We start from the raw sequence: 27,791 nt of genomic DNA on the forward strand, positions 1-27,791 counted from the left end.
CCTTACCGGAATTCGAACCCAGGACCGCGGCTTCACAGTCAGGGTCAACCCACTAGGCCAGACCAGTGGTCAAAACTGCCCTCCTAAGGTAAAAGGCCGTATTTTCATATAGTGTTCTTTGAAAATACGGCCTTTTACCTTAGGAGGGCAGAAAAGTCGTCAAGAATACGGTAAAATCAACATCCAGTCATAAAAAAAACAGAATTTGATAGGATTGGTAGGATTGATATGGGAATCTATAATGGCGCCATCTGTAAAGCTTCGATTGGCCAACCCCATTCGTTAATCATACGTACATTGAGAATCACGTGAAGAATGGAATCAATTGAACACCATGGATGCGGACCGGGAGCCTACCGTGAAGTCTTTGTACTGCGAGAACACGCACAGCTGTAACGAAAAAGTTTAGATAAGTAAATAAAACCGGCCAAGTGCGAGTCGGACTCGCGCACGGAGGGTTCCGCATCATCACCAAAAAAATAGAGCAAAACAAGCAAAAAAAAAACAAACAAAAAAACGGTCACCCATCCAAGTACTGACCCCGCCAGACGTTGCTTAACTTCGGTCAAAAATCACGTTTGTTGTATGGGAGCCCCACTTAAATCTTTATTTTATTCTGTTTTTAATATTTGTTGTTATAGCGGCAACAGAAATACATCATCTGTGAAAATTTCAACTGTCTAGCTATCACGGTTCGTGAGATACAGCCTGGTGACAGACGGACGGACGGACAGCGGAGTCTTAGTAATAGGGTCCCGTTTTTACCCTTTGGGTACGGAACCCTAAAAAAGATAGGTGGGCCATTTTATTTAAAGTTGTCCCCTACACTTTTTTTTCAAAATTGGGATTTTTTATGTTATTTCTACTCAGAATCATGAGCTCTTTTGATCCTAATAGGAGAAAAAAGTGTCCCAAGATTTCCATACATTTTTCGAACTTTCCATTCCGAAATCGCCATACAAAGTCTATGAAAAAATGGTAACGGAATGGGAAAAAACCCTTGGGACACTTTTTTTCTCCTATTAGGATAGAAAGAGCTCGTGATTCTGAGTAGAAATAAGATATAAATTCACAAATAAAATAAAGTGTAGGAGACAACTTTAAAAAATAAAATGGCCCAGGTACAATCTTTTATCGCCAACTGTAGGTGCAGTCATCACCATTAGATATATAGGAGCGGCCAAGGCGCTCTAAAATTTCTGAACACGACTCTATTGTCAAGGCGTTAGAGTGCGTGTTCAGATATTTTTGAGGCCGCTCCGACATATCTGATGGCGACTGTACTTTTAATAACATGGTTCGTAAGCCCTGAAAGCACCTAAAGAATTTGCTAATTTTGTTGACTTTATTCGCCATTCTACATACATCGATCGGTATCGTATCTACAGGAAATTTTAAAAATGTTGTCTAGGTAAATAGAGAATTTATGGCCGTAGTTTTTTTTAACATAAATAATATGACTATAGAATCCATAGACAGTAATCCGTTTTAGCACAGATTAAAAAACAAACAAAACGATTCGATAAATCGATATTAATAATCAAACGATAAAAAAACTACGTTTACCTATTTATTCGATTATTATCGTTTACAACGTTATCAAGGCTTGTGCTAGGTCACGTCTAGATAAAAACCACCCACTTCGAAATGCAAAAGCAAACTCGTATTTTACTCAACTCTCCCACTGCAAAATCGACTCAGTTATAATAGAAAAAGAGTTCATATTTAGGCCGATGTCGAAGCAATAATACGAGTTGGCGAAATTAAGTGGTCGATTTGGGAGGCGAAACACGTAGGTATCTACCAAATTGAGTTTGAGTATTCGCTAGCTATTTTAGGAGAAATGAATTCAAGTACGTTTGTATTGTACGTAATTCTCTTCTGTCTAAAATTTTGACATATTTAGTTATGTATATTGCCGGGTAAGTAAGCATGCACACTATGTAGAGAAATAAATTGATTAGGTATAATTAAGCAGGGTTAGGTTATGTTACTATTTTGGTTTAGTATAACGTAAAAAACAACATCACAAAACAAAACATCACAGAACTATTATAAATTATTGGTTATACTTTATTGTCACAATAAAATAAAAGTAAACAACTATAAACTAGTGTGTGTATAAATATAAAATATAAATATAAAATATCGTTAAATTAAGGTCAACCAGGATAATTGCGTAGGTACATAAGAACCAATGCAGTATTTTTTATTTCACGTAGCGACCAAATGCGAATACCTCCCGGGGTTACTGCGTTCACAGTAAAATTACAACAAATTCTATGCATTTGTAATTCTAGAGAAAGTGACCAGTGATTTCCACCATGGACGCAATTATCTTGTTTGACTTACAACAGTTACATACATAGTTAGAAATTATTAATCGACATTATATTTTAAGAATTAGTCATCAATGTCATCATAATCAACAGTAGCACAAACAAAGCTTCCAAGATCAGGCCAATCCGTAAAATCGGGACTACCATCCATCCTCACCTTATCCTTAAGCTGCTGACACATGTGTAGCGAGGCCGTCAGCATGAACAAGACATCACTAAGCCATGGGACAGCGCAGTCCGCCTGGCACGAGTCGATACGCATGGTTCCGTGGACCGAGCTGAGCTGGTAGGCCACGAATATCAGCTTGTGCGACTGGATGTAGAACGATATTGCGAGGTCTTCGGGTAGGTTTGGTGATAGGGCTTTCTGGAAAGAGAAAATATATACTTGGCTTTAGAAATTAGCGTATAAGGGACACGTTTTGCCGGGCCCCATGCTGAAAGGAATAGCGTAATGTAATAAGAAACAGGGTGCCTGGACAGGGCAATGGACAGGCACAGGGCGGACACGCCATACATCAAAAATGATTTGCGTTTATATGTGTGCGCGGCACGTCTGTACACGCGTCATTGTGTATGTGTGGGTATGTCGCTTTACTGAGAGGACGCCAGAAGTCCGCCAGATACATGTCGAGCCAGTCGCGGGGCGAGGTAATGCGAGTCGGGGCGGGGCGGTGCGTGGCCGTTCTGTATGATAATACTATTACTTATTCTGTGGCTCAGGTCTGAGAATAAAACAGTCAGTAAACAATTTCTAGCGTAATATAATAAGACGAGGCACTCTAGAAACAGGGCGTGAGAGAACGCGCAGTGTAATACCCCCTTGGGAGCATCAACAGCACACACATTCACGACATTTCGTTAGTACGACATTAGAGATGTTAGATACCGTATAATATAATGGTGAACCGGACAACGGACACAGTATTGTATATTATATGTACAATATTTATTCACGACGATAAAAGAGACAAGTATTAAGCAAAGAGTTCTTAATAGTAGAAGAGGTGCCTCGAGAAATTGATGCATTAACTTTGGTTATCAAAAGTTGACGGTTGACAATTCAGTTCGTAGTTCGTATAGAGCCATCTATTTCGGCTGTGAAACTTGACGGCAATTTAATTTTCTTAGACTTTCCATCTTTTTTACAAAAGTAAATAAGTCTTTGTGTAGGTATAATGAATGTGCCGAGACAATAAATGGGTTTCTTTCTATACAACGCTCTTCGTGCGATAACATGAATTTATGAGCGTTCATGTTATGTCATTCTTATCCCACAGAAGGTCAAAAGCGGTAAGGCAATGGATTTTCAACTGTAATGCTTTTAAGGTTAGGAACAAAATAAAAAATACACATGAACACATTGTCTGAGGAAATGAGTCGTACGCTGATTTGAGTTCTTATTTACTTTCCTGACAGTCAAGGACATGGGAATATTACAGTTACACAACGTCGATTAAAAAAGTTTTATGTTGTAATTACTTGATTTTTAAGTAGTTATTTTTATATGACTACGGGAAGAATGATTATTTTAGCAGTAGGTATTTGTGTCGTGAGTTCAATCGTAACGTCAAAACTACTGAGCCGATTTTGATAAATGTGTCAATCGATTTAGTTTTTAACTGACTTCAAAACCTTGAACAAAACATTGAACAATTATAGTTTTTCAAGAGTTTTACTTGTTTTAGTCATATTCGTCGCGTCGCTACAAGTACATGCGGCCCACACCAATTTTGGTGTCTAGCCATAGTAGTTGCTGCGCTCCGCTACGGAACGGACGCTTGCTCGCACTTGCGCCACCTAGCGGTCATATCTGTCGTAATGGACGCGTTTTGTTAGAGAGCGAATCTTCTGTACCTAGTACTATTATCTATTCTGTGGTCATACTAATAATTTAATCAAGATTAGACACAGTTTTTCAACAAGAATCCATCTTATTTGTTGTGCATGTAGTTGTACCAAACTACTAGTAGGTATTGAAGATTAGGTACACCAGATAAATATTAGACAATGACTTGATTGATAAAAGATTACAGGAGATAGGTACTGATATGGTAAAGCCTTACAAGTTGAATGCATCATAATAACAACAATTAAACTTAACCAAATCCAGATAAAGACAGGCAGAATTGGTAGTTTATTTTCAATGCCGCCTCTGATAAAAATTGTATTATCCAACCTGGACCTCATCTAGATCGATGGTGCTCGTCAAGGCAAATCTATTGAGCCCAAACACGATGAGTTATGATGAGTAGATTAGGAGTTCGGTGACCAACTCCTGACTCCATAATGAGAACCTGGACATCATCCAGGTCGTCCGGGTATAATAATTTTATTATTTATTTATTATTTCTTTATTTAATCATTTTGAGAACCTCTGCAGATAACCGATATCGATACATGAAATAATCAGTACGATGTCTAATTGACTTTTATCTTATTGTCACTCAACTGCAGGCACTGCAGCTGTCAGATTAAAATAATACATATTTTACTTAAAATTTGATATATTTGTTAGGTATTGTTGGAAATATACAAAAAAACTCATTCCCTCAGTAGTTTTCTGTTGTAAGCAAAGTGGTTGTTAACATCGCCGCCATAAGTGTAAGGCCTGAGTGAACGCTCGAAGCGGAGCGTGCGGCGGGGCGTGCAGCGTGGCGTCGAGCTCCCAAGTGATTTGAGCAGCGTGCACTAAGTCCGCTCCTATACGTTTGCATTTGTTTAACATGCACGCCGTACGCCCCGCCCCGCTGCACGCCCAACTCGAGCGTCCGCTCAGGCCTTACACTGTTACATTTTTTTAAAAGATGTTTATGGTGGTGTTGCCAAATATATATCACTGTTGACTTGATAGTCAAACACCATTAGCGTTGTTCATTAACATGCTACAAACCTCAATTAGCGAAATTAATTGTTTGTCTTTATTTGTCATTTTGAGTTATTTATTTGTAAGAAAGGCATAAATTAACTATGTATTTGAGGCTTATAAAGTTTCATGAATGGGGTATGAACTTACCATATTTCGACTTTTCATTAGTTCATCAATGGCTTTCTTTTTTGGCAGAACTAAAGCTGTGCGCGCTCTTTGGAGGGAACCAATCAGGCATTGTATTATATGTAGTACTTCATCCGATGACCTGCAATGAAGACAAATACAGTCAGCTGCAGAGAAAAGGTACTACCCCTGCATAGAAGTTTGTATGCAGGGGTGGTACTGTTATATACACTCATAATTATTTTGCTTACCAGGTAAAACTAAATTGTAGGTGAAGCATTGACAGCAATATTACTGTATAAAATTCGAATAATATTAAAAACATCGTCACTCGTAATTTACTCTTTAACATAGATCTAACAATATTCTAAATCTTTTAGTGTGTAAGTTTGTGCAGTGTATTTTAGTTGAATAAACTGGGTTGAATTCAAGAGTTTTCTTCAAAACTCCGACGGAGGCTGCCCTATAACAGTACCTTTTCTCTACGCAGCTACTTATTGTAACTCAAAAAGGTCTGATAGGTGCTAATGCTAAACCATTATTTTAAAAAAAGATGAATTTATTGCTAACTAAGGCTCAACTTAGTCAATTATCTGATTTAATTTAATCACTGATTATATGAGTAATTGAATTGATAAAATAAAAGTGATAAAATGCAGTAGCAGTATGCAGTATTCACAGTAGTGAATCTGATTAAACATCTTGAGATTTGTTATATCCAGGTGTTGTTTTCATGATAAAATCGTTTGAGCATAGGTGCAGTAATTGCACCTAAATGAGTTTTCATTAATTATAGAAATAACTGAAGAGTATTATTTTTACGACATTCCACCCTTTTTGCCTGATACTAAGTCAAGTACCATGTTTTTAAGTTAAAATACTGTCAGTTAGGTTTACATTAAGCCACACAGGTGTATTAGACATGCACAGTTCTACTGAAAAGAATTATATTTTGAGGCCAAAAATATGTAACTAGGCTTATGTCATTGCTATCATATATTTACAGAAACAATAAGGTTATGTTATTTCTATAACGCCCTTGTAAAATAGTGTCATCAAGATATTGCTAACCTGAATATATAATGTTTGTCTACATTGTCAATGTAGCCGATGGCTTGCTGCAAGTGGTTGGCTGCATCCTGGATCTGCTGAAGCTTCCACGGCCCGTCCTGGTTGATTGAAGTGCGGCATATTGTGTGCATTTGCCGGAGCACTTTGAAACTTATGTCCTGGTGGGAGAAACAAGACTGTTTATTGAAGATAAACAGTTTCGAAAACAAATGTTATTAAATCTATAGTGTTGCCTTGCCATGGTTATTAACAAACCTTAGTAATATTGAAGGCATATAATTTTGATTACCACCACATTATGCCCTTATTACTGTAATAGAAAGCTTCATAAATGTTAGAAAGCTATTAATTAGTACCTAGTAAAACTTAAGCATTATTTTACCTGAGAAACCTAGAATGTATTATGTTAAATTTACTATAAAATAAAAAATCTTTTCATAACATACACCAATACATTTGTACTAAAGTATTATTAACAAGCTCACCACAAACATCTGTTAGCGATTTCAACCGTGTAAGGCCACTCATTTGTATTCCAATGAGTGAGGATTAACAAGTAATATAATACTCACGGCATGAGTTATGCTGTCGCCAGTTAGGGTTACAATGCATTTCAGCTGTTCAGGCTGCGAGGTCAATATGAATTTGTCTTGTTTCTGGCCCTCATTCCCATACAGAGGGACAGGAAATCTGTGAGCGCAACCCTGCAATACATATCCATATACTAACTATGCCACAGTACATTAATTCATTAAATTAAAAATAAACTTACGACTAAAACCGAGTGTAGTTGATGCAAGATCGAGTGAACCTCCTCTCGAAGAACCCATTCGAATTCTTCTTTCTAAAAAACACAAAAACCACAAACGTTAGATTGTTAGGATAGCGCTCTAAACAAAATGTCATTAGATAATTATGTTTTTGTCAACTGTAGATTTGTATTTTACCAAATTGGCAGCCTCTTCCTTTTCGTTATCGCTCATTGCAATAGAATTTTGGCGAACTGAATAGCCGTCTGTAAATTTTTAATAATTTCCTTCCGATGGTTCACGTGAAGTAATTTCGCCAATTGACGTGATAGACAGATGTCAGTGAAGGTAGTGGGGGAGAAGTTGGGATAAATAGACGTTCAGAAACAATTCAATAATGAAATTAAGGCTGTTTACAGACGTCCGGAACGAACATTGAAAAATCGATTGTTGCCAATGTAAATATACATTATATTATTAACAGTTACGTGTGTAGCCAGCATTATGTGCATAGTCTGGGGGGCTACCGCGAAAACCGAAATTCGCAAATTACGGGGATTTTTCTCTTTTACTCCAACGAAGGCGTAATTAGAGCGACAGAGAAAAATGCCTACAATTGACGAACTTCGATTTTCGCGGTTATAGCCCTGGAGGGGGCTCTACACTCACGTTCGCGGCTTCGCGCCGTGATTCGCGCACGTGGAGGGGACTTAAAGCCCCCACTTGTGCGTCCGATTTTAGCGGTAGAGCCCGAAAATTATTTACATATAGGTAAACAACGAATTTTATACTCTGGCACAGCCACGTTGTCGGTAGAAAAAGGCGGCAAATTTTAAAATGTAGGTGCGGTGGGTTAATCTTCCATAGAAAATTTTAATTACGCGCCTTTTTTACTGACAAAGTTGTTTGACAGACTATATCTAAAATTGCAAACGATATCGGTGAGGTTTGTAGAGGCCTACAATCTGGACATAAAATAGTAAAAAAAAAAACTAAAATGACAATCTCTAAACGGTCAAACCTCGAACGAATGAATGTCAATTTGTTTTGCCAAATAAATTTGTAAATCCGTAGATTTGGCAGAAAGATTCACAAGTATACAGTAGATTTCAGAGATTCTTTCATTTAATACAAGCGCCAATATGGTTTCTCCCAAGGCCATGCAAGTCTTTTATATAGCACTTGAGAAAACTCTGCGCGAAATGGGCTTCCTTGCCGGGTACATAATAATTATTATTTTCTCAAAAGTTACTATATACTATATACATAATTCCCTTTCTTTGAAGCGCCTTCCCCTTCTTTCAGTTATAAATTGTAATTATAAGACACGGACACGAATTGACTGTCCTTATTATGCGAACTTAGTTTTGGCGCCAGTTTTGTTGTTAAAATACTTACTAATCATATTAATTTAAAAAATTTCAGGAAATCCGGAAGGCACATGAAATTTCCTTACACTTTATCTGCAAAAATAGCGCAGTTTCCTATGTTTCACTATATGAAATATAACAACATCTGGATGTATTATCCATTAGGCTGCGTTGTAGGATTTTATGCGTTTGCAAAGATTCACGCAGTGGTAAATTCTGACGCGAATAAAGCAAGCTGGGCAGAATCCCAGAGAAAAATAGCTGAAAAAGAAGCACATCATTAAGAACATATTGTTACCATTATTATCTTTCAATAAAACTACTGATAAATTGCAAAATTACTTTCTAAAACTACATACCTACTTTTCCTTGAAGGGTGAAGTCGGATCTTGGCCGAATTTTTAGTCCACTTTTTGCTTTTTTTCGAGAACGATTTGTTCAACTCGACTGTATAAAGCACGACCGAAGTTTAATTTTATTTAAACCCCCGATTCTTTATGTCAGCGATGACGCACTTAACGCATTCTTTAAAACACCGCCGGCGCCCGCTGTTAAAACAGAGGGCCTACCGCGAACCACGTTCGACGTATTGCCTCTCTGTCGCTCTTGTAAATTCGCACGTAAGTGTGACAGGGAGGCAACACGTCGAACGTGGTTCGCGGTAGGCCCTCAGACGGTCAGTGGCACTGACCATCCAGCCTCTAGACTCAACTTAGGCCAATTCTTTCATGAAACCGATGCTGCCAAAAATACAGGGGTGCGGGGGACGAGGTGAGCGAGTCCCGTGCCGTGATTGGTCCGTTCAAACACACGTGGGCGTCAGACAGTAATATCTGCCGGGCGCTAGTGATGTGACACGTTGAATAATAACATGGTCAATCACGGTCAATAATGTAATAACAGTAATAATATGCAAGCATGTTTTGAATGCTATGTTGATTCGTTCGTTCGAAAACATTAACCCATAACGTTGTGGTTTCGTTAGCAGGTGTATCTGCTTTATATAATTAATTTAAAAATAAACTATTGGTAAAAAGGCGTCTTATGGGATTTAGAGAAGCGCGAGACGAGACGAGATGCGGATGCGGATATTCGCAACATCCCTGCTTGGAAGCACTTCTTCACGCAGCTCGCCCTTCGGCCTCGCTTTAAATTACTGAGGGTTGCACGCTTGGGAGTCGGGGTGAAGGCTTCGGGCCTTCGGCGGGTCAGCCTTCGGCCTCCCAGCCTGATATTCGCCCTTCGGGTTCGCTTAACCTACTTGGAAATTTTCCTTTGCCCGTGTCCGCCGCCATTTTGAGTGTTTTCAAAAAATAATTCACTTACTAATCTTGGGCCCCCAAGCTCGCCGCATGCCAAATCTCAACGCGCTCAGACCAACTTGAAAAAAAAAAGACGGCCATTTTCATAATCATAATCATAATCATAATTCTTTATTGCACCCATGGTATTACAAGGTGTTTTTATGTTAGTTAGTACATTTTGAAACTTTTTAAATGCAATTTGTGTTGTCTCGGGCCCTCTATGGCATTTGGTCGAGCACCCCCCACCTATCTCTCACCTTTGAAGCTTTTCATAAAAAATAAGTGGCCATTTTTACCGCCATATTGGTTTTATTAAAAAAAAATCCATAGGAATACAGCTAGGTGACCCCGAGTTTTCGTGACCAAAATTTTAGCGCGCTGGGAGCATTTTGAAAAATGATCGCCATTTTGAATCCGCCATTTTAAAAAAATAATGGCGGCTTCAGAAACTGTCAGCGTCCCTCTATGACATTTGGTCGAGCATCTCCCCGTATCCGTATCTGTCACCGTTTAGTGACCAAAAGTCGGATAATCCGGTAGACCAAAAGTCGGATTTTTCTGGAAGTCACCAAACCACCCCCTCTATACGACCGTATCAAAGTCAAATACCCCAGGAACCCCCTTCTGGGAGAGCAATTATGTCAATTAATCAGTCGGGTTGCGGCTTTATATACAGGGTGGATTTTCTTTTTGGCTCAGTGAGGGCAGCTACCCGATCCCGTACTGCTACGAGAAAACGGTCTTAGGAGACCTTCCCTCGATTTCAAATTAGATCCCATTCCTATTGAGGATCAAAAGCTTGTATGGAAGCAAAAAAAAAATCCGGCTAGAAAAGCCACAAATCGAGGAAAACTTTTCCCATAATATTTGAACGAAAATGAAAACTTTTATTTTTCACATGCTACTTTTGTATGCCAATCGATTCCATTCCTATCCAGTATCAATAGTTTCCTAGGGGTCGACTTACGGCAATGTACTAAAAAGCCACAAATTAATAAAAACTTTTTCCATACATTTACTATGGAGAAAATGTGAAATTTTATTCACAATTTTTTACCTCGCCCATCATTCGTACAGCAATGTCTTCATACAGTATTATGGTTCTTAAATGTAACAGGACAGGACTGATTGGCCAGATAGAAAACTGTGAATTAAATTTCACGTTTTCTCCATAGTAAATGTATGGATAAGTTTTCTTCAATTTGTGGCTTTTTAGTACATTACCGTAAGTCGACCCCTAGGAAACTATTGATACTGGATAGGAATGGAATCGATTGGCATACAAAAGTAGCATGTAAAAATAAAAGTTTTCATTTTCATTCAAATATTATGGGAAAAGTTTTCCTCGATTTGTGGCTTTTCTAGCATGAAATATTTTTTTGCTCCCATACAAGCTTTTGATCCTCAATAGGAATGGGATCGATTGGCATAAAAAAAGTTTGTCAAAAATGACCTTTTTCTCGTATCCTGTATGTTTTTTCCAAAATCTGTAAATGCCAATCTTCATTAATTTAAAATCGAGGGAAGGTCTCTTAAGACCGTTTTCTCGTAGCAGTACGGGATCTGGTAGCTGCCCTCACTGAGCCAAAAAGAAAATCCACCCTGTATTCGCGGTATCCTACTATACCCACCCATTAAAAACAGCCTGTATAATTCTATTAAGAGTTATTACATGGTTTAAATCAAATATTGATTTGTTATTATGTAAATGAAATGTTATTTAACACAATCTAACTAAATGAGGTTTAAATTATTTGGCCGAATGTTCAAGTATCATTGCCATGTTGGCAGTCGTACACAGAAAAAAAGCAAACATTAAAAAGTTAAACCGGCGCCCACTATTCTCAACAAAAATGGAATCAATATAATGCATTTTAAATTGCAACCGTGTGTTTTTGTATAAAATTGGGCTTGTGATTAATTTTTGCAATGTTTTTATAATCGCTAAAAGTAATACGAGTACCTATGTAGTGCTGAATTGACAATATCGGTTATGTTCAAGGGAAAATTGGTACCTGACCGTAAGTGTAATTCTCATATTATTTATTTGTTTTATAGTGAATTTTTCGCAAATACCTATGCGATTTGAATTGAATTACCTTATCAATAGTAAACAATCACATTCTATGGATATGGACATCACTAGTTTGGGCTTAGGAATGTCACGTAATAAAAGACAAGAAAGGATGTATACGGATGCAGCGCGATAGAAAGAGACTTTCTTAAAAGACGTCATCGAGTTTCAAGCGCTGTCAAATTTGATGAGACGCTTAAATTAAAATATTTTTTTATCCAAATCTCTAAAAAATCGGCTTACCTGTGAAATGAAATGCCATTTTTTTGTACACCAGAGTTTTTAGTGTTCTTGCCACACAATTTGACACAACAATAATGCATTTTTGATAGCAAAAACTTCTTCGAGCTACCGAAGTTTCTAGACCGAGCCCGGTCCGCCGACTGAAGTAAGCGGTGTAGGCGTGACTCGAAGATGGAGTAACGCTACCGTATGTGTGGCAGAGGGGGTAGCGCGACTATGCTATGTCTAGAGGCTGAATGGTCAGTGGTCAGTGGTCACCACAAACTATTAAGAAGATACTACGTATGTAGGGTGACGACCCTAACTTTTCCTTCATTCAAATGTTACATTCCAGTTATTTATAGGCACAGACAATCCAACCTCGAGGTTGGATTGTCAGTGTTTATAGGTATATACAGCAAAAGGTGATTCTTTCTAGTTTTACATGTACAATGTATGATTATTAGTGCTTTAAAGAACCACACAAAGCTAAGAACTCCTATAAATGTAATAAATTTACCTTGTCATTTTATATAGTTGGTCAAGCAGATCTTGTCAGTAGAAAAAGGCGGCAAATTTGAAAAATGTAGGCGCGAAGGGATATCGTCCCATAGAAAATTTGAATTTCGCGCCTTTTTTTACTGACAAGTATTGCTTGACCAGCTATAACAAATCAACAACTGGCAGGTTATATAGTTGGTAAAACCAAATTGACAGTAAATAAGAACAAAAAAAACTATAGCTGGTCAACCAAATCTTGTCAGTAAAAAAAGGCGCGAAATTCAAATTTTGTATGGGACGATATCCCTTCGCGCTTACATTTTTCAAATTTGCCGTCTTTTTCTACTGTCAAGATCTGGTTGACCAAGTATATATAAAGATATAGTGTGTCAAAGGACTGTACCATTTCAAACATAGACAGAGAGATTCATACTATCTTTGTCTTACACTAGTACTAGCACCCAAAAGAAAAGGATGAGTATAGTTTTTGGGTTCCTATTTACTGACAAGATTTGGTTGACCAGCTAATTACACTAGTACTAGCACCCAAAAGAAAAGGATGAGTATGGTTTTTTTGGTTCCTATTTACTGACAAGATTTGGTTGACAAGCTATAGTATGATTCTCTCTGACTATGTTTGAAATGAGACAGTCCTTTGACAAACTATAGAAAGTAAATTTTATTTAAAAGCCTTATCACACTACTACACCACACCAAGGTCGCGGTGCGGTGCGGTAGTGTGTTGTGGCTATAAAGTAAGTTTTTTTTTCATATTATACTACTCTTTGCCTTATAGCTGGTCAAGCAGATATTGTCAGTAGATAAAGGCGGCAAATTTTAAAAATGTAGGCGCGAAGGGATATCGTCCCATAGAAAATTTGAATTTCGCGCTTTTTTTACTTACAAGATTTGCTTGACCAGCTATATATTCTCAACGGCCTTTATAAACGCCAACATATTGCGTTCACCGTGAAACGTCAAAACGATTGTCAAGTTCTGTCTTGGTTCTGTCAAGTTGCCGTTGTTTTGTATTGTGCCATTTTGTACCATAATATCTTTAATTTTGTCCACAGAAAACTCTTAATTGTTTTAAAATGCTAATATTGTTTGATGGCCGGTGAAGATTCATTGTCAAGGTTATCGTAAATTGTTATCATGTGGGTTAAGCCGCAGGAAGTGTTTATAAAAACTGCGTTGTGGTAATGTATATTCAAGCTGTGGCTTATCTATTTTGTACATATGCAGTAACGATGATCTGGAAGTTGAAATGGAGTAATATTTTACAGGGATAGTGATGAAACGACGCTATATTTCGTACTTCAGAGACGGAAAGGACATGGCAAGTCGGCGGGGCTGTCTTCGTTGCTCGTTAGTACTTTCGATAGTGTCCGAGACACAAAGCCTGCTCCATACAGGATACTCCACCAAACTCCGAATTCGGAAATATATTACGGTAACAATTTACTATAAGAATTCTTTGATTTAACTTTCAAATTGCCTATTTAATCAAATTAGTCAGGAGGTAGTTTGATTTTGACTATTTTAGAACTAGAAGAATTTGGTCAAATTTAAGTTACTTCAGCAGTACTAGTAGTTCATACCATTGTGATATTTGTGATCTATACACCACAGGTATACACCATAAAAGTTTTTATTATGATCTAAAAAAGTTCCCCTCACATACATGAGTTTCTGACTTTTGCAGTTATATCATCAGCCCTAACGGAACAAGATATTCGTCAAGATTGGCAGTGGCTGCTAGACAATGTTTGCCCCACACTACATTCCTTTGATACTGAGGAGGAGATCACCGAGTTTGTTTGTTGTAAAATTAACTCGATCATTGCTACGGAACAAGAAAACTTTACAGAAGGTTGAATTTTTTCTATTTTCTTTATGCCCCTCCAACACCATAGTAATTTTCTTCTACATTTCTTATACAAAGAAATCATACAATTGGGTTAGATTATTGAATAATGTATATTTTGCTTGAAGAATGTTAATAAAAATATTATTTTTTTAGATGAGGATACAATAACATACAAAAATGTTGTGTATGAGTTCCACCAAAGGTTTGGAATGCCGAAAGATGAAAAATTGGTGTGTTATTACTCCTGTAGGTGAGTCGATGTCTTTGTTCATACAAGTCTTGACATTTCAATCATGAATCATGTTTGTTCTAAATCTGATAGAGGTCTGGGTACCACTTAATTTTAAATGTGATTTGATAACATAGTGACTCAAGAGTGAGAGTGTATGTATGTTTGAATATTTATTTGCTATGAGCAAAATTATACAAAATAAATAGCCCTTGTGTAGGTTAGATTTGTAATTTAATGAGGGTTTGTGATAATTGTTTTGGTCTCCTGATGACTAGTACCCTATGTGTATGTAGCATATAGGCCCAATTAAGTTTTTTGATAATTTAGGATTTTAAACAATATCAACTATCATGTACACCATTTATGTGTCATTTATTTAGTGTAGTTTAACACATTCAGTGCCGCAAAACCCGACTTTCGGGTATTTTATGATTCCGTTTCCAGGCCGGACAACCCGATAGTCGGGATCATGGTACTACTCCTTTATATGAAGAAGTTTTTGTGGCCTGGCGCGGAATGTGTTAATTGAATAGTAAGTTGCTTTTGATTCTGAAGTATTTCTCATTTGACAGTTACTGGAAAAGCAAAATGCCGAGACAAGGCTGGATGTACCTGTCCGTCCACTACATGTGCTTCTACTCCAACATATTCGGACACAAGACCACGATCAAGATCCGATGGGCCGATGTGACGGAGCTAGCCAAGACCAACAGTTTACTGTTTCCAGACTCTATCAAAGTGGTGACGAGAGACGCGGAGCATTACTTTACTCTGTTTTTGAAAAAAAATGAGACGTATGCGCTTATGCAGCAGTTAGCTAACATTGCAATGAAACAGTGAGTATTTTTGTGATATCCTGTTTAAGGAGAGGTCTTAATGTAAGTTCCTCATCAAACGTCTCTCACATGTGTTAAAGCACCATTACCACTTCCATTACATTACCATTCACTGCCAGACAAAAAACGGCGCTTTACCCCAGAAACCGGTCGTCTATAGCTGTGTATAAAACAACCCGCCCAGCAGGTTGTCTGGCATCTGAACAAAGTTCACGAGCGCCCACCAGGTGGGTTGATTATGATTATTATTATGATTATGGTCCCTGGCAGTGAATGTGTTAATTATGATGTGTGCTTACCAATTTAGCAATACAATATTTTACCTACATCATACAAACAAACCACAATATTGAAACAATGAAATAATCAACTGTCAGGCCCTATTTAGACTGATCAAGAACTTGCATACAATTTTCGTTACATGCGGTATTTGGTCAAACGGCTGAATTTTTTGTACTCAATAGCAAGTATTGAAATGTATAATACTGTGTAAATGAGTCTTTAACCTTAATCTCAATCCATTATCCAAAGGTTGAGTTTAATTGAAGGGATGTTTACAAAAACAACATAACTGACTACACTGGTTGACACCTGAAACGATTAACAATGTTCTTAAAAAAGTGTCAACCGCTCTAAGCAGTTATGTTGTTTTTGTAAACATCCCTTCAATTGTTAGCTGAGATGTTTTTTTACTTTCAATTATTTCTATTGTATTGCACCTCTAAAATAATTGAGAACCCAATCAATTACTGCTTTTTATTTTTTATAATAAAGTGCAGTAGACATCCTAACAAGTACAGCATAGGGAAAATATTATATGTAGTTCATTTTTAAATTGAAATGTGGTTAGTTCAACGTATCACCGCGGTTTTGGTGTGTCATAGAACTTTATCAATAGTTTGTGGAGCATATCAAGTTACTGATAAGTGTAGTTTATTAATTGTGTTGATTTGAATTTTACTAATAAACTATCAAACTCTCACTCCTTTAATATAGACAGATGTAGAAAAATACTTGATAGAAGTTTCTCTGAATTATATAAAAATGACGAAATAATTGATCCAAATAGTCAAAACACTCCTAGCTGTCCAATTTAATTTAGTTAGGTATTTGGTATGGTATGGAATCCTCCGCGCGCCAATTGTCATACTTGGGAGATTTTTTAGCTCAGTGAGGTGTACATCTCGCGAAACCCCCTGCTTCCGGATTAAAAAAAAAACCCAAAAAGAGAATCGGGTAAAAATTTATATATGAATAATTATCGAACCAGCTCACTAAATTTCACAAGAATCGTTTGAGAAATGCGACCAGAGGAGAACATCCGAACAAAAGTATTATTGCCCAACCTGAAACGGAGACCTTCGCCTTCACTCGGTCGATTAGCAAACCATAGCATGTTATTACAATGTCAATTAACTGGCGTTGTAAAATGGTTTATCCTATTACCTTATTCTATCTATTCTACCTTATTCTGCCGCTGTAGCTTTATTTGACGTTCATAAGCGCATTGTAATAAAATTATGCCTACTTGAATAAACTATCTTTTATCTTTATCTGATTCAAGGTTGATCGACGACAAATCGGGCAGCTTCAATATAGACAAGGACCTTCTAACGAAACTCAGCAAAAACGTACCGAAGAAACCCTCTTTCTTAAAACGAGACCTGGACGCGAGAAAGCAGTCTAATCTCTACACGCTAAGGTTCAGATTGCCGCAGACGGAAAAGTTGGACGGGTCCGAAGAGTGTTCCCTGTGGACGCCTTATAATAAAAGGCATAATTGGGGGCGGCTGTACTTATCGCAGAATTTCATTTGTTTTGATAGTCGGGTAAGTAAATGAGAAAATTATTTGCTTATGATTACGCTTTTATCTTTAGTTTGTGGTTGACGGATGGTTTTTATACATTTGGTTTTCTATCTTGTTGTAATAATCGTAAAATTACGGCAATCGTAAAGTAAAATTACGGCAGCGCCAGCGTGATTTAAATATGTAACAACTTTATTTTGATTATTGTCAAGGCAGGAATTAAAATGGATTAAAGCCGTAACACTTGTCACAGTAAAATTTCCCTAGAATGTCGCTTACGAGATGCTTTTGCTTAGTTATTTCAGCTAATTCAATCAAATGCGTAACGCTCGGGAATATACGGCCGATTGCTTAGGTAGCCAAGTCAGGAAAATATTACCCACTATTAACCAAATATAGCTTAGGTACTCAGTATTTTCAGAAAGATTAGAAGAATGGCATTTCGTAAGCAAAGCGAAATTTCGTGGAACGCTTCCATAATCGTAATTTACGTCAATTCCGAAATTACTTATTTGAAAATTGGCGATAAACAATGAGGCACATAATTGTAATAATAGGTAAATGCATATAGCTCATAGAATAGTGTTAATTAGGTCCGTTTGCATATTCACATAGTTACCCAGACTAAACAGGGCGTTACATTATCGTCTAGCCGCCCAGAGACCTATAAAAAGGTCTCCTGTTCCATTCTAATTTGAACTTTGTGTTGACAAAATAAAATTTCATTTTGCTTGGCAAGGTTTGACGTATACGGGCGGAGGATATAACAAGTTATGTTATGATAGTAAGACTGCATGTTGACATATGGAGTTTGTTTGCCGAATAGGTTATCGCATCGTGGCACGCGATGTTACTATTTAATTAGTTACAGCAAGAGCTAATATAGCTAATGATAATGTCGAGTCCAAAATGTACCTAATTTATTTTAAGTACATTACTCAGGGACGGGGTTGTTTTTCAACGTTCAGCCATCTGCGAGGGGTTTATGTAGTGTAGATTAACATTACGTATAAATATGATTCGAACATCAATTGATAAAATGTTTTAAGTTTGCACCATAATGTGGTAATCTTATGAAACACACTCGCAAATATCAGGATAATTTCTTATTTTGGACATGCATAGCATAGTATATTGATATCAAGTGCATTCGCGGCGCGATTACTGGATCTAGACACACCTAATCACTACATATAGTAAATAAAACAACTACGATTCCCGCTGTCTGTATGTCCCTAATATGCTTAGATCTACGCAACGGATTTTGATGCGGTTTTTTTTAAATAGGTAGAGTGATTCAAGAGGAAGGTTTATGTATAATTTGTTAACCCGTGCGAAGAACCCGGGGCGGGTCGCTAGTCTTATCTAGCCTCCTAAGACCCAGAAGCATTTGTTTTGTTTTTGAATTTGGAACCCTTAGTTACTCAATTAAAGTTCAAAATATTTTTTGGAATATGTACAAAAATTTGTACGCGGGGACTTAGGAGGCTATACTTAATTCTAGGTGCGTAACCTGGTCCGTCTCACCATCCCCTTGCGGACCGTGCACCAAGTGGAGCGCGCGGACTCGGGCGGCACGGGCAGCGCGGACTCGGGCAGCATCCTCATCACAACCGCGCACCACACCAGCTTCCTCTTCGGCAACATCTCCGACCGCGAGTTCCTGGTGCACAAGATCTCGGAGCTGCTCGCGAAGCTGCCCAAGTGAGTGAATGATTCTAAGCTTGTTAGTAGTTCACCTTATGCTAACATCAGCTTCCTCTTCGGGAACATCTCCGACCGCGAGTTCCTGGTGCACAAGATCTCGGAGCTGCTCGCGAAGCTGCCCAAGTGAGTGAATGATTCTAAGCTTGTTAGTAGTTCACCTTATGCTAACATCAGCTTCCTCTTCGGGAACATCTCCGACCGCGAGTTCCTGGTGCACAAGATCTCGGAGCTGCTCGCGAAGCTGCCCAAGTGAGTGAATGATTCTAAGCTTGTTAGTAGTTCACCTTATGCTAACATCAGCTTCCTCTTCGGGAACATCTCCGACCGCGAGTTCCTGGTGCACAAGATCTCGGAGCTGCTCGCGAAGCTGCCCAAGTGAGTGAATGATTCTAAGCTTGTTAGTAGTTCACCTTATGCTAACATCAGCTTCCTCTTCGGGAACATCTCCGACCGCGAGTTCCTGGTGCACAAGATCTCGGAGCTGCTCGCGAAGCTGCCCAAGTGAGTGAATGATTCTAAGCTTGTTAGTAGTTCACCTTATGCTAACATCAGCTTCCTCTTCGGGAACATCTCCGACCGCGAGTTCCTGGTGCACAAGATCTCGGAGCTGCTCGCGAAGCTGCCCAAGTGAGTGAATGATTCTAAGCTTGTTGCTCGTTCACCTTATGCGAACACCAGCTTCCTCTTCGGGAACATCTGCGACCGCGAGTTCCTGGTGCACAAGATCTCGGAGCTGCTCGCGAAGCTGCCCAAGTGAGTGAATGATTCTAAGCTTGTTAGTAGTTCACCTTATGCTAACATCAGCTTCCTCTTCGGCAACATCTCCGACCGCGAGTTCCTGGTGCACAAGATCTCGGAGCTGCTCGCGAAGCTGCCCAAGTGAGTGAATGATTCTAAGCTTGTTAGTAGTTCACCTTATGCTAACATCAGCTTCCTCTTCGGCAACATCTCCGACCGCGAGTTCCTGGTGTACAAGATCTCGGAGCTGCTCGCGAAGCTGCCCAAGTGAGTGAATGATTCTAAGCTTGTTAGTAGTTCACCTTATGCTAACATCAGCTTCCTCTTCGGCAACATCTCCGACCGCGAGTTCCTGGTGTACAAGATCTCGGAGCTGCTCGCGAAGCTGCCCAAGTGAGTGAATGATTCTAAGCTTGTTAGTAGTTCACCTTATGCTAACATCAGCTTCCTCTTCGGCAACATCTCCGACCGCGAGTTCCTGGTGTACAAGATCTCGGAGCTGCTCGCGAAGCTGCCCAAGTGAGTGAATGATTCTAAGCTTGTTACTCGTTCACCTTATGCTAACATCAGCTTCCTCTTCGGCAACATCTCCGACCGCGAGTTCCTGGTGCACAAGATCTCGGAGCTGCTCGCGAAGCTGCCCAAGTGAGTGAATGATTCTAAGCTTGTTACTCGTTCACCTTATGCGAACGCTGAATCAATGGGGTTGCCACTTGCCAGATATCCGACATTGTTTGAATCGGCGAACGAGCCAGAATCGACGCAACGTAATCGCGCACTATGTAACATTTTACCGTAATTTTTTGTCGTATTTACTATTGCTAGTAGTTAATGTTTGACACCCTATTTATCAACATACAAGGGGCCGTAAAGCGCCATCTACTTCAACATATTATTATGTGACTACAATATCTTACACTACTTTACACATGAACATACCTAATAAAATCTTATACCCAGTTGAACCTAACATAATATTCTACCTCCCCACCACTAACAATTGTACAACTTTTTTTTACCTTCCACGGGGTACTTTGGATCAGCAATATTATCAAAGATGCTGATCCTATTGAATTATAAAAAAAAAAATTGCATGAGATTTTTTTTATACATGTTCATCTTTGGGCTCTATCATCTAATTTTTCAGTTTCATTTCAGCTATTAACTCGAATGCAGCCAGGACGACTATTGGGGTTATTCAAGTTGAGGATACATTATCAAACTTTTTTCAAGAACATGTAAACAAGATCGTAAATAAACTATCAAAACGTATGATCTCTAACTCTTCTCAAGTTCATGCCAGTTACATTCAACGATTTCAAAAAAAAAGTTTGAAACGTATCTTTCAACTTACGTATCATTTCCAATAATTTTCAGTATGGGTTTCTGCAACAATTTTACCCCTGCTACGCGTATGGTCTACTAACAAAAGGGTGCCCCCTTTTCGTAAACCAATTCTCAATCTGTTGAATGTCAGTGATGTGTACAGGGAGAAGCCACATAAGAAGACCGAGGAACCGTCGTGGGTGCCGCAGCCGCCGCTGATGACGCTGTTCCTGACACAGCAGACTTCGCCCATCAAGCAGATACAGCAGAAAAAGGTGCGTTCAACTCTATATCAAGCCCCGTCTCCATATCGCGCGGCAAACCATCGAACATTGGCTCGCGCGGCAGCCGCGCGCAATGGATACCGGGCTGCCGCGCGAGCCAACTCGATGCGTCCGGTATCCATAACGCGGCTGCCGCGCGAGCCAATGTTCGATGGTTTGCCGCGCGATATCGAGACGGGGTTTCATACTAACAGCAACATACTGTTAAAGGAGAAAACACCATACATCATTAAATAAAGGATTTAATACATAAAAACATGGATAACAGCCCTAGCTTAGGTAAATCACAGTCAGGGCCGCGCCAATCGTAAGTATTCCCATCGACACCGACCGTATAGGGCTGCACTCGAGCATACCAAAAAATCGGTTATCAATACTTAACTGATCATTCATGGAACATATGTCTTTGTAATAAGGTTTAGAAATGGGTAATTGTAATGGCTATTGTACGATATACATAACCAGAGTCGTAAAATATTGGAGTGAGCAAACGATAATATTTAGACAAGCAAGCAGCGGAATGGCATGGCCTTTAGGCTCGATAATTAACTATTATACAAGCAGCGGAATGGTATCGCCATAGGCTACGCGCAGACTGAATTTTATACAGATTTTACGAAGACCTCTTTTTAAACACGCATTTTTGTCAGTGTTTCTATTAGTAGGTAACTTCCCGAATAACGAAGACTATCCCCACTAACCCTTGTCATAGAGAAAAAAATACATAGATTGCTTACTATATACATCCGTTTTGGTACCAAGAAGACTATTATTTTCAGTGTCGACATCTATTGTCAAGTAGCAGTACTGATAATTCCGCTACTCGATGCTAGATGTCGACACTGAAAATAAAAGTCTTTTTGGTACCAAAACTGATGGATGTCACTCTTGTCTTACTATATTTCTCTATGCCTTTGTCTACATCCAATTACATTTGTTATCAACGAGCTGGAAATAAGAAAATACGATATCTTCTATTCTTTCAGGAGAAACAATGGGAAGACCACATGACCGACGTCGGCCGCGGTATAAGCATGTACCAAACCACCGCCGGCAGCGAGCTGGTCATCAACGGCATACCAGAGTCCCTCCGAGGCGAACTATGGAGCGTCTTCTCTGGATCCATACTACAGAAGACACAGAACAAAGGACTGTATGAACGGCTCGTGAATGAAGCGTTGTCTTCGAAAAACCAGGCGAATGATGAAATTGAAAGGGATTTGCATCGGTCGCTGCCCGAGCATCCGGCTTTTCAGAATAATGTTGGTGAGTTTCTTTTGAACATTTCGATTCATACTAGAGTCTAAAAGGCGAGCTATGAAGGGTCTTCTCAGGCTAGATACTAATACAGAACACTCAGAATAAAGGTCTGTATGAACAGCTCGTGAATGAGACGTTATCTTTGAAGAATCAGGCGAATGATGAAATTGAAAGAGATCTGCATCGGTCGCTGCCCGAGCATCCTGCTTTTCAGAATAATGTTGGTGAGTTCCTTTTAAATATTTCGATTCATACTAGAGTCTAAAAGGCCAGCTATGAAGGGTGTTCTCAGGCTAGATACTAATACAGAACACTCAGAATAAAGGGCTGTATGAACGGCTGGTGAATGAAGCGTTGTCTTCGAAAAACCAGGCGAATGATGAAATTGAAAGGGATTTGCATCGGTCGCTGCCCGAGCATCCGGCTTTTCAGAATAACGTTAGTGAGTTTCTTTTGAACATTTCGATTCATACTAGAGTCTAAAAGGCGAGCTGTGAAGGGTCTTCTCAGGCTAGATACTAATACAGAACACTCAGAATAAAGGTCTGTATGAACAGCTCGTGAATGAGACGTTATCTTCGAAGAATCAGGCAAATGATGAAATTGAAAGGGATCTGCATCGGTCGCTGCCCGAGCATCCGGCTTTTCAGAATAATGTTGGTGAGTTTCTTTTGAACATTTCGATTCATACTAGAGTCTAAAAGGCGAGCTGTGAAGGGTCTTCTCAGGCTAGATACTACAGAACACTCAGAATAATGTTGGTAAGTTTTTCTATATCAATATCATACTAAGAGTCTAAAAAGCAAGCAGCTACTTACGGCTGGTGTATGAGATATTATCCTTATTATATTATCCTCCAAGTACGGAGTTACAACATACTACGGCATCCCAGCGACCTTTACGAGGCCAGCCGTCCATATTGTTATAGGCTATCCTTTAAAGCCCTTTCCTCCAAAACCCATTCTAGGACTACGAGTATAATACCCCGGCGTTTGTTGCAATTTTAATGAAACTATAATCTGGGGGCACGGCAGTGCCCCCGCCAAGACGCAAAGCGAAGCGCAAGGGCACTACCTACCTTTTCTCGAAGCGCTTCGTCGTTTTTTTGAACCCTCATAACTTGGGTTTGGATTATACCAGATAAACAAAATTCTCGGGATATGATGTCAATAGTGGACTTATTAAACATAAAAAAATTCAATTGCATAGCTCTTATACTTAAGATTTTATTCATATCTAAAAAACCCCAATTTCGTCACTGACTCACTCACTCACTGTTGATCATCAAAACCTCTAGGGTACTTCCTGAAGTCCTAGGAAGCTGAAATTTGGTATGTAAGATAGTATTAGTACACAAACAACAAAATAATTCAAAAACTTGAAATTTTTTGCCCCTAAGGGGGGGAAAGGGGGGTGGAATTTTGTATGGGAAATCAATAACCGCTGAACCGATTTAGTTGAAATTTGGTATGTAGATAGTTTTTATAATGTGGAATGGCATTGAATAGTTTTCAACCCCAAAATCACCCCGTAAGGGTGAAAAGGGGGTGGAAAAGGGCGTTAGGGGAGAAGGAGGGTTGAAGTTTGTATGGGGAATCAGTAAAAAGCAGATTGTATAAAAGATGCCCCGAGGTACGTATTTTAGGATTTTTAATAGTACCTTAAATCACACGCGCAACCCTTTAAATTAGGGGTTGGAAGCAACTTACAAAAAGAAGTGAAATCCCACCAAAAACATTTTCATGTAAAATGTTGCCAAGACGAAACGTTACTCATTATAAAAAATAATGAATAGTGAATACATTTTTCACCTTACGTCCATGTGACAGTAGCGAAACGGTCAAGCCACATATTTTGACTAAGGTGTAGAGTATGTGAAGTTAGGGCTTGTAGAGTTAGAAGCTTGGCTCTACAAGAGATCTGATAACTTTTTGTCAGTGCGAGCCTTATGGTTTCGTCTTGGCAACATTTTACATGAAAATGTTTTTGGTGGGATTACTGTATTCTAAAGAACTATGCGTCAAAATTGCCCCAAAACCAACAGAGTTGAGAGTTAGGTCATTAGATAGGTATTTTTCTGTAGTTCATTTCGTTCTATGGGCACCAAGCGGAATTCCATTTCAGAACTGAGAATTTGGTATTTTAATCAAAATGTCGTTACCCTTATTACCTAGGCAATAGAGTCCACCGCCGGATGAGCGCGGCAAATCATTCGGTGTGCTCTCCCGGCGGTGCGCGAACATCTACCCTGCAGCAATTAATTTACTTACTTGGACTTTATTGCCTAGGTAATAAGGGTGACGTCATTTTGGCTAAAATACCAATATCTCAGTTCTGCAATGGAATTCCGATTAGTGCCCATAGAAAAAAATGAAGTACATAGAAATACCTATCTATTACCTTACTCTCATTTCTGTTGGCGTTGGGTCCAGGCTCTATACAAAGTTGCCCATGGTCCTTTCAATGCGACCTTTCCAGGCATTTCCGCACTCCGTCGCGTCCTCTGCGCATACGCACTCAAGAACCCGACCATCGGCTACTGCCAAGCCATGAACATCGTGGCTTCAGTGCTTCTCATATACTGCCCTGAAGAGCAAGCGTTCTGGCTACTGGCCACTATCTGTGAGACGCTACTGCCGGATTACTATAACACGAGGGTCGTTGGCGCTTTGGTGAGTATGAAATGTCCACAACTTCACCGTATTTCATTATTCGTGTTGCATTTCTTACTACTAATTGTAAGTGTGGAGGATTCGTAAAAACTATAATGAGACGTGGTGGGTTTTACCGTATTTCAGTACACATCACTACATAGTATAAAACAAAGTCGCTTCCGCTGTCTGTCTGTCTGTCTGTATGCTTAGATCTTTAAAACTACGCAACGGATTTTGATGCGGTTTTTTTTAATAGATAGAGTGATTCAAGAGGAAGGTTTATGTATAATTTGTTAACCCGTGCGAAGCCGGGGCGGGTCGCTAGTTAGTCATAAAATGAAGTAGCATAAGTACCACGTATTCCATCGCATGTCCAGTGTTAACGCGATTTTATGGCGATCTCAGGTGTTTTTCGGTGACATATACTCCAAAATTGCTTCATCATCAATGCGTCATCAATTTCATAATGCTCAGAAAAACGCCAATAGAGAACAAAACATGCGTTTGTACGGAACAGACCCTTGTAAACGCTCCATAACAATACTTTTTTTTTATTAACCGCCATCATTGCACATACCAATAAACATTCAATGTTCATTTCCAGGTCGACCAAGGGGTCCTAGAAGAGCTAACGGAAGCCCACCTGCCCGAGCTCCACGCGAAATTAGACGAGCTCGGCATGATGAACATGATCTCCCTGTCCTGGTTCCTCACGCTGTTCATCAGCGTCATGCCGTACGAGTGCGCCGTCAACGTCATGGATTGTTTCTTCTACGACGGAGCTAAGGTCATCTTCCAGGTCAGTAAAGTTCTCCCGAAAGAACTATTCTATTCAAAAGTGTGTCTTATGAATTTCAGTATATTTAGCTTCGAAGAAGAACATTCTTCCGACAGTTTTTAAGATCCTTCGGAAAGCCCTCAACAAACCAAGAATCTGCTCAAGATCTTAGGAAACTGTTGGAAGACCTTGGTCAGTGGCGGATTTGCAGTCTTTGCCGCCCTAGGCTCCAGGCCTTGTAGCCGCCCCTTTCTCAGCATCAGCACCCATCATATTGACTACATTTAGGTCAGGCGACGAAAAGGTGTAGAGGGAAATGCTTGGGACACATTTTTAACTTAGTAACTCTATTTGGACTCGTTAGGAGGTGAACATATCAAAAGTCCCCTTGAGCGGGGGTAGGAGGTTTGGTTGAAGGTCCCATTTTTCGGCTTTTTGCTTATTATATCTCAGTAACTATGCGTCCTTGTGACAAATTCATTATACAAAATCAAAGCTAATTAAATTTGCTACAAGTTTTATACAGTCGAATCAGTCGAGTTTTTCGATAGGTATTTTGTTTAGTTTTTGAGAAATCCGCTCTCTGTAATTTTGCATTAAATTTCCTTCAATACATAATATGTAAATATTTACGGTACAACTACGTACAACCTATAAGATTTTAACAGTGTATTCCTGTAGGGCTAAGATGGTCGGTTTTTTATGATATCTTGAGGCCGGGGTGCCTCAAGGCTCAGTCCTCTCTGCAACCCTCTTTCTGCTGCACATCAACGATCTGCTCAAGCCCGGTATCTTTGGGTATGCGGATGACAGCACGGTTACAGAGAGATACTTTTCTAACGCCAGAGCCAGTGTAGGTGACACCGAAACCCTTAGAGAGACCATGGTGGAGCGGTTGAATTTTTCCTTGGATACCGTGTCCGAATGGGGCGCGGCCAACTTGGTTAGATTCAACGCCACAAAAACACAGGCGTGCCTATTCACCGCAAAACGGAGCCAGTTCACCTTGGCTCCCACTTTCCAGAATGTGTCCCTTCCCGTGACCAACCATCTTGAGCTTCTTGATCTAAGCCGTCTAAGTCTAAAACCCAACCTAAACTTCGGGTCGACTATTGAGTCCAGGGCTAAACTGCTGCCAAGAAACTTGGTGTCCTATTTAAGGTGAGGCGGTACTTCACGCCGAATCAGCTTCTCTCCCTATACCAAGCACAGGTCCGCTCGTGCATGGAATACTGCTGCCACCTTTGGGACGGTTCCGCCAAGTATCAGCTGGCGGCCCTAGACTCAATAGAGCGCCGGGCTCATAGACTTTTAGGCGATGACCCAGCTGTCAAATCAAAGTTACAGAGCCTCGATCATCGCCGACGAGTCGCATGTCTATCGGTGTTCTATCGGATACATTCTGGAGAATGCGCACAAGAGCTGCATGACCTGATTCCACCTTCCCCTTTCCATCATCGGACGTCCAGGCGCGGGGAGCGAATGCACCCGTTCGTGGTTAACATCCCATTTGTCCGCACAAAACGATTTGCCTCGTCTTTTTTGGTAAGGACGGCTAAGGAATGGAATGCGCTCCCGTCATCCGTATTCCCTGAGAAATATGACCTCGGTCTCTTTAAAGCTAGAGTGAATAGGCTATTACTGAACCGGTGAGTTCCATCTTAGGCTCTGTC

At 39.6% G+C, this 27,791-nt stretch overlaps 3 protein-coding genes across 4 annotated transcripts in view; 2 read left to right on the top strand and 1 right to left on the bottom strand.

Moving 5' to 3' along the window:
- Window positions 1–255: 255 nt before the first annotated feature.
- On the bottom strand, window positions 256–7,499 carry LOC134649258 (protein rogdi). Of its 2 annotated transcripts, none has more exons than XM_063503980.1 (7): window positions 7,353–7,499; window positions 7,178–7,249; window positions 6,978–7,109; window positions 6,406–6,563; window positions 5,356–5,476; window positions 2,497–2,706; window positions 256–390 (listed from the first exon to the last, which is right to left on the bottom strand). In XM_063503980.1, the coding sequence occupies exons 1-7, from the start codon at window positions 7,386–7,388 to the stop codon at window positions 322–324; spliced, it is 798 nt and encodes a 265-aa protein (XP_063360050.1). In that variant the 5' UTR covers window positions 7,389–7,499; the 3' UTR covers window positions 256–321. The 2 variants fall into 2 exon arrangements, with proteins under 2 accessions (XP_063360050.1, XP_063360049.1); XM_063503979.1 differs by having other exon boundaries at window positions 6,406–6,581.
- Window positions 7,500–8,239: 740 nt separating this feature from the next.
- Window positions 8,240–8,862, top strand: LOC134649259 (uncharacterized). Its single transcript, XM_063503981.1, has 2 exons — window positions 8,240–8,373; window positions 8,580–8,862. Exons 1-2 carry the CDS (start codon window positions 8,297–8,299, stop codon window positions 8,806–8,808), a joined length of 306 nt encoding a protein of 101 aa, XP_063360051.1. The 5' UTR covers window positions 8,240–8,296; the 3' UTR covers window positions 8,809–8,862.
- Window positions 8,863–13,604: 4,742 nt separating this feature from the next.
- Window positions 13,605–27,791, top strand: part of LOC134648972 (TBC1 domain family member 9) — a 29,258-nt gene continuing 15,071 nt past the window's right edge. The window contains exons 1-11 of the mRNA XM_063503642.1: window positions 13,605–13,824; window positions 13,912–14,078; window positions 14,331–14,498; window positions 14,649–14,745; window positions 15,300–15,563; window positions 17,128–17,392; window positions 18,876–19,075; window positions 21,294–21,417; window positions 22,413–22,692; window positions 25,165–25,358; window positions 25,945–26,139. Coding sequence (XP_063359712.1) covers window positions 13,781–13,824; window positions 13,912–14,078; window positions 14,331–14,498; window positions 14,649–14,745; window positions 15,300–15,563; window positions 17,128–17,392; window positions 18,876–19,075; window positions 21,294–21,417; window positions 22,413–22,692; window positions 25,165–25,358; window positions 25,945–26,139 — 1,998 coding nt within the window. The 5' untranslated portion in view covers window positions 13,605–13,780. The remainder of the gene's footprint in view (window positions 13,825–13,911; window positions 14,079–14,330; window positions 14,499–14,648; window positions 14,746–15,299; window positions 15,564–17,127; window positions 17,393–18,875; window positions 19,076–21,293; window positions 21,418–22,412; window positions 22,693–25,164; window positions 25,359–25,944; window positions 26,140–27,791) is intronic.

Source organism: Cydia amplana, chromosome 6, assembly GCF_948474715.1.
Source record: "Cydia amplana chromosome 6, ilCydAmpl1.1, whole genome shotgun sequence".
Classification (NCBI taxonomy): Eukaryota; Metazoa; Arthropoda; class Insecta; order Lepidoptera; family Tortricidae; genus Cydia; species Cydia amplana.

Bases quoted from the DNA above. Each gene is read 5' to 3' on its own strand.
- LOC134649259 (XM_063503981.1), top strand. From the start codon at position 8,297: ATGGTTTCTCCCAAGGCCATGCAAGTCTTTTATATAGCACTTGAGAAA. The intron at 8,374-8,579 runs GTACATAATAAT...AAAAAATTTCAG, and splicing joins GAAATGGGCTTCCTTGCCGG to GAAATCCGGAAGGCACATGA.
- LOC134649258 (XM_063503979.1), bottom strand. From the start codon at position 7,388: ATGAGCGATAACGAAAAGGAAGAGGCTGCCAATTTG. The intron at 6,582-6,977 runs GTGAGTATTATA...TTCAATAAACAG, and splicing joins GCGACAGCATAACTCATGCC to TCTTGTTTCTCCCACCAGGA. The intron at 2,707-5,355 runs GTAAGTTCATAC...TTCTCTTTCCAG, and splicing joins TAATGAAAAGTCGAAATATG to AAAGCCCTATCACCAAACCT.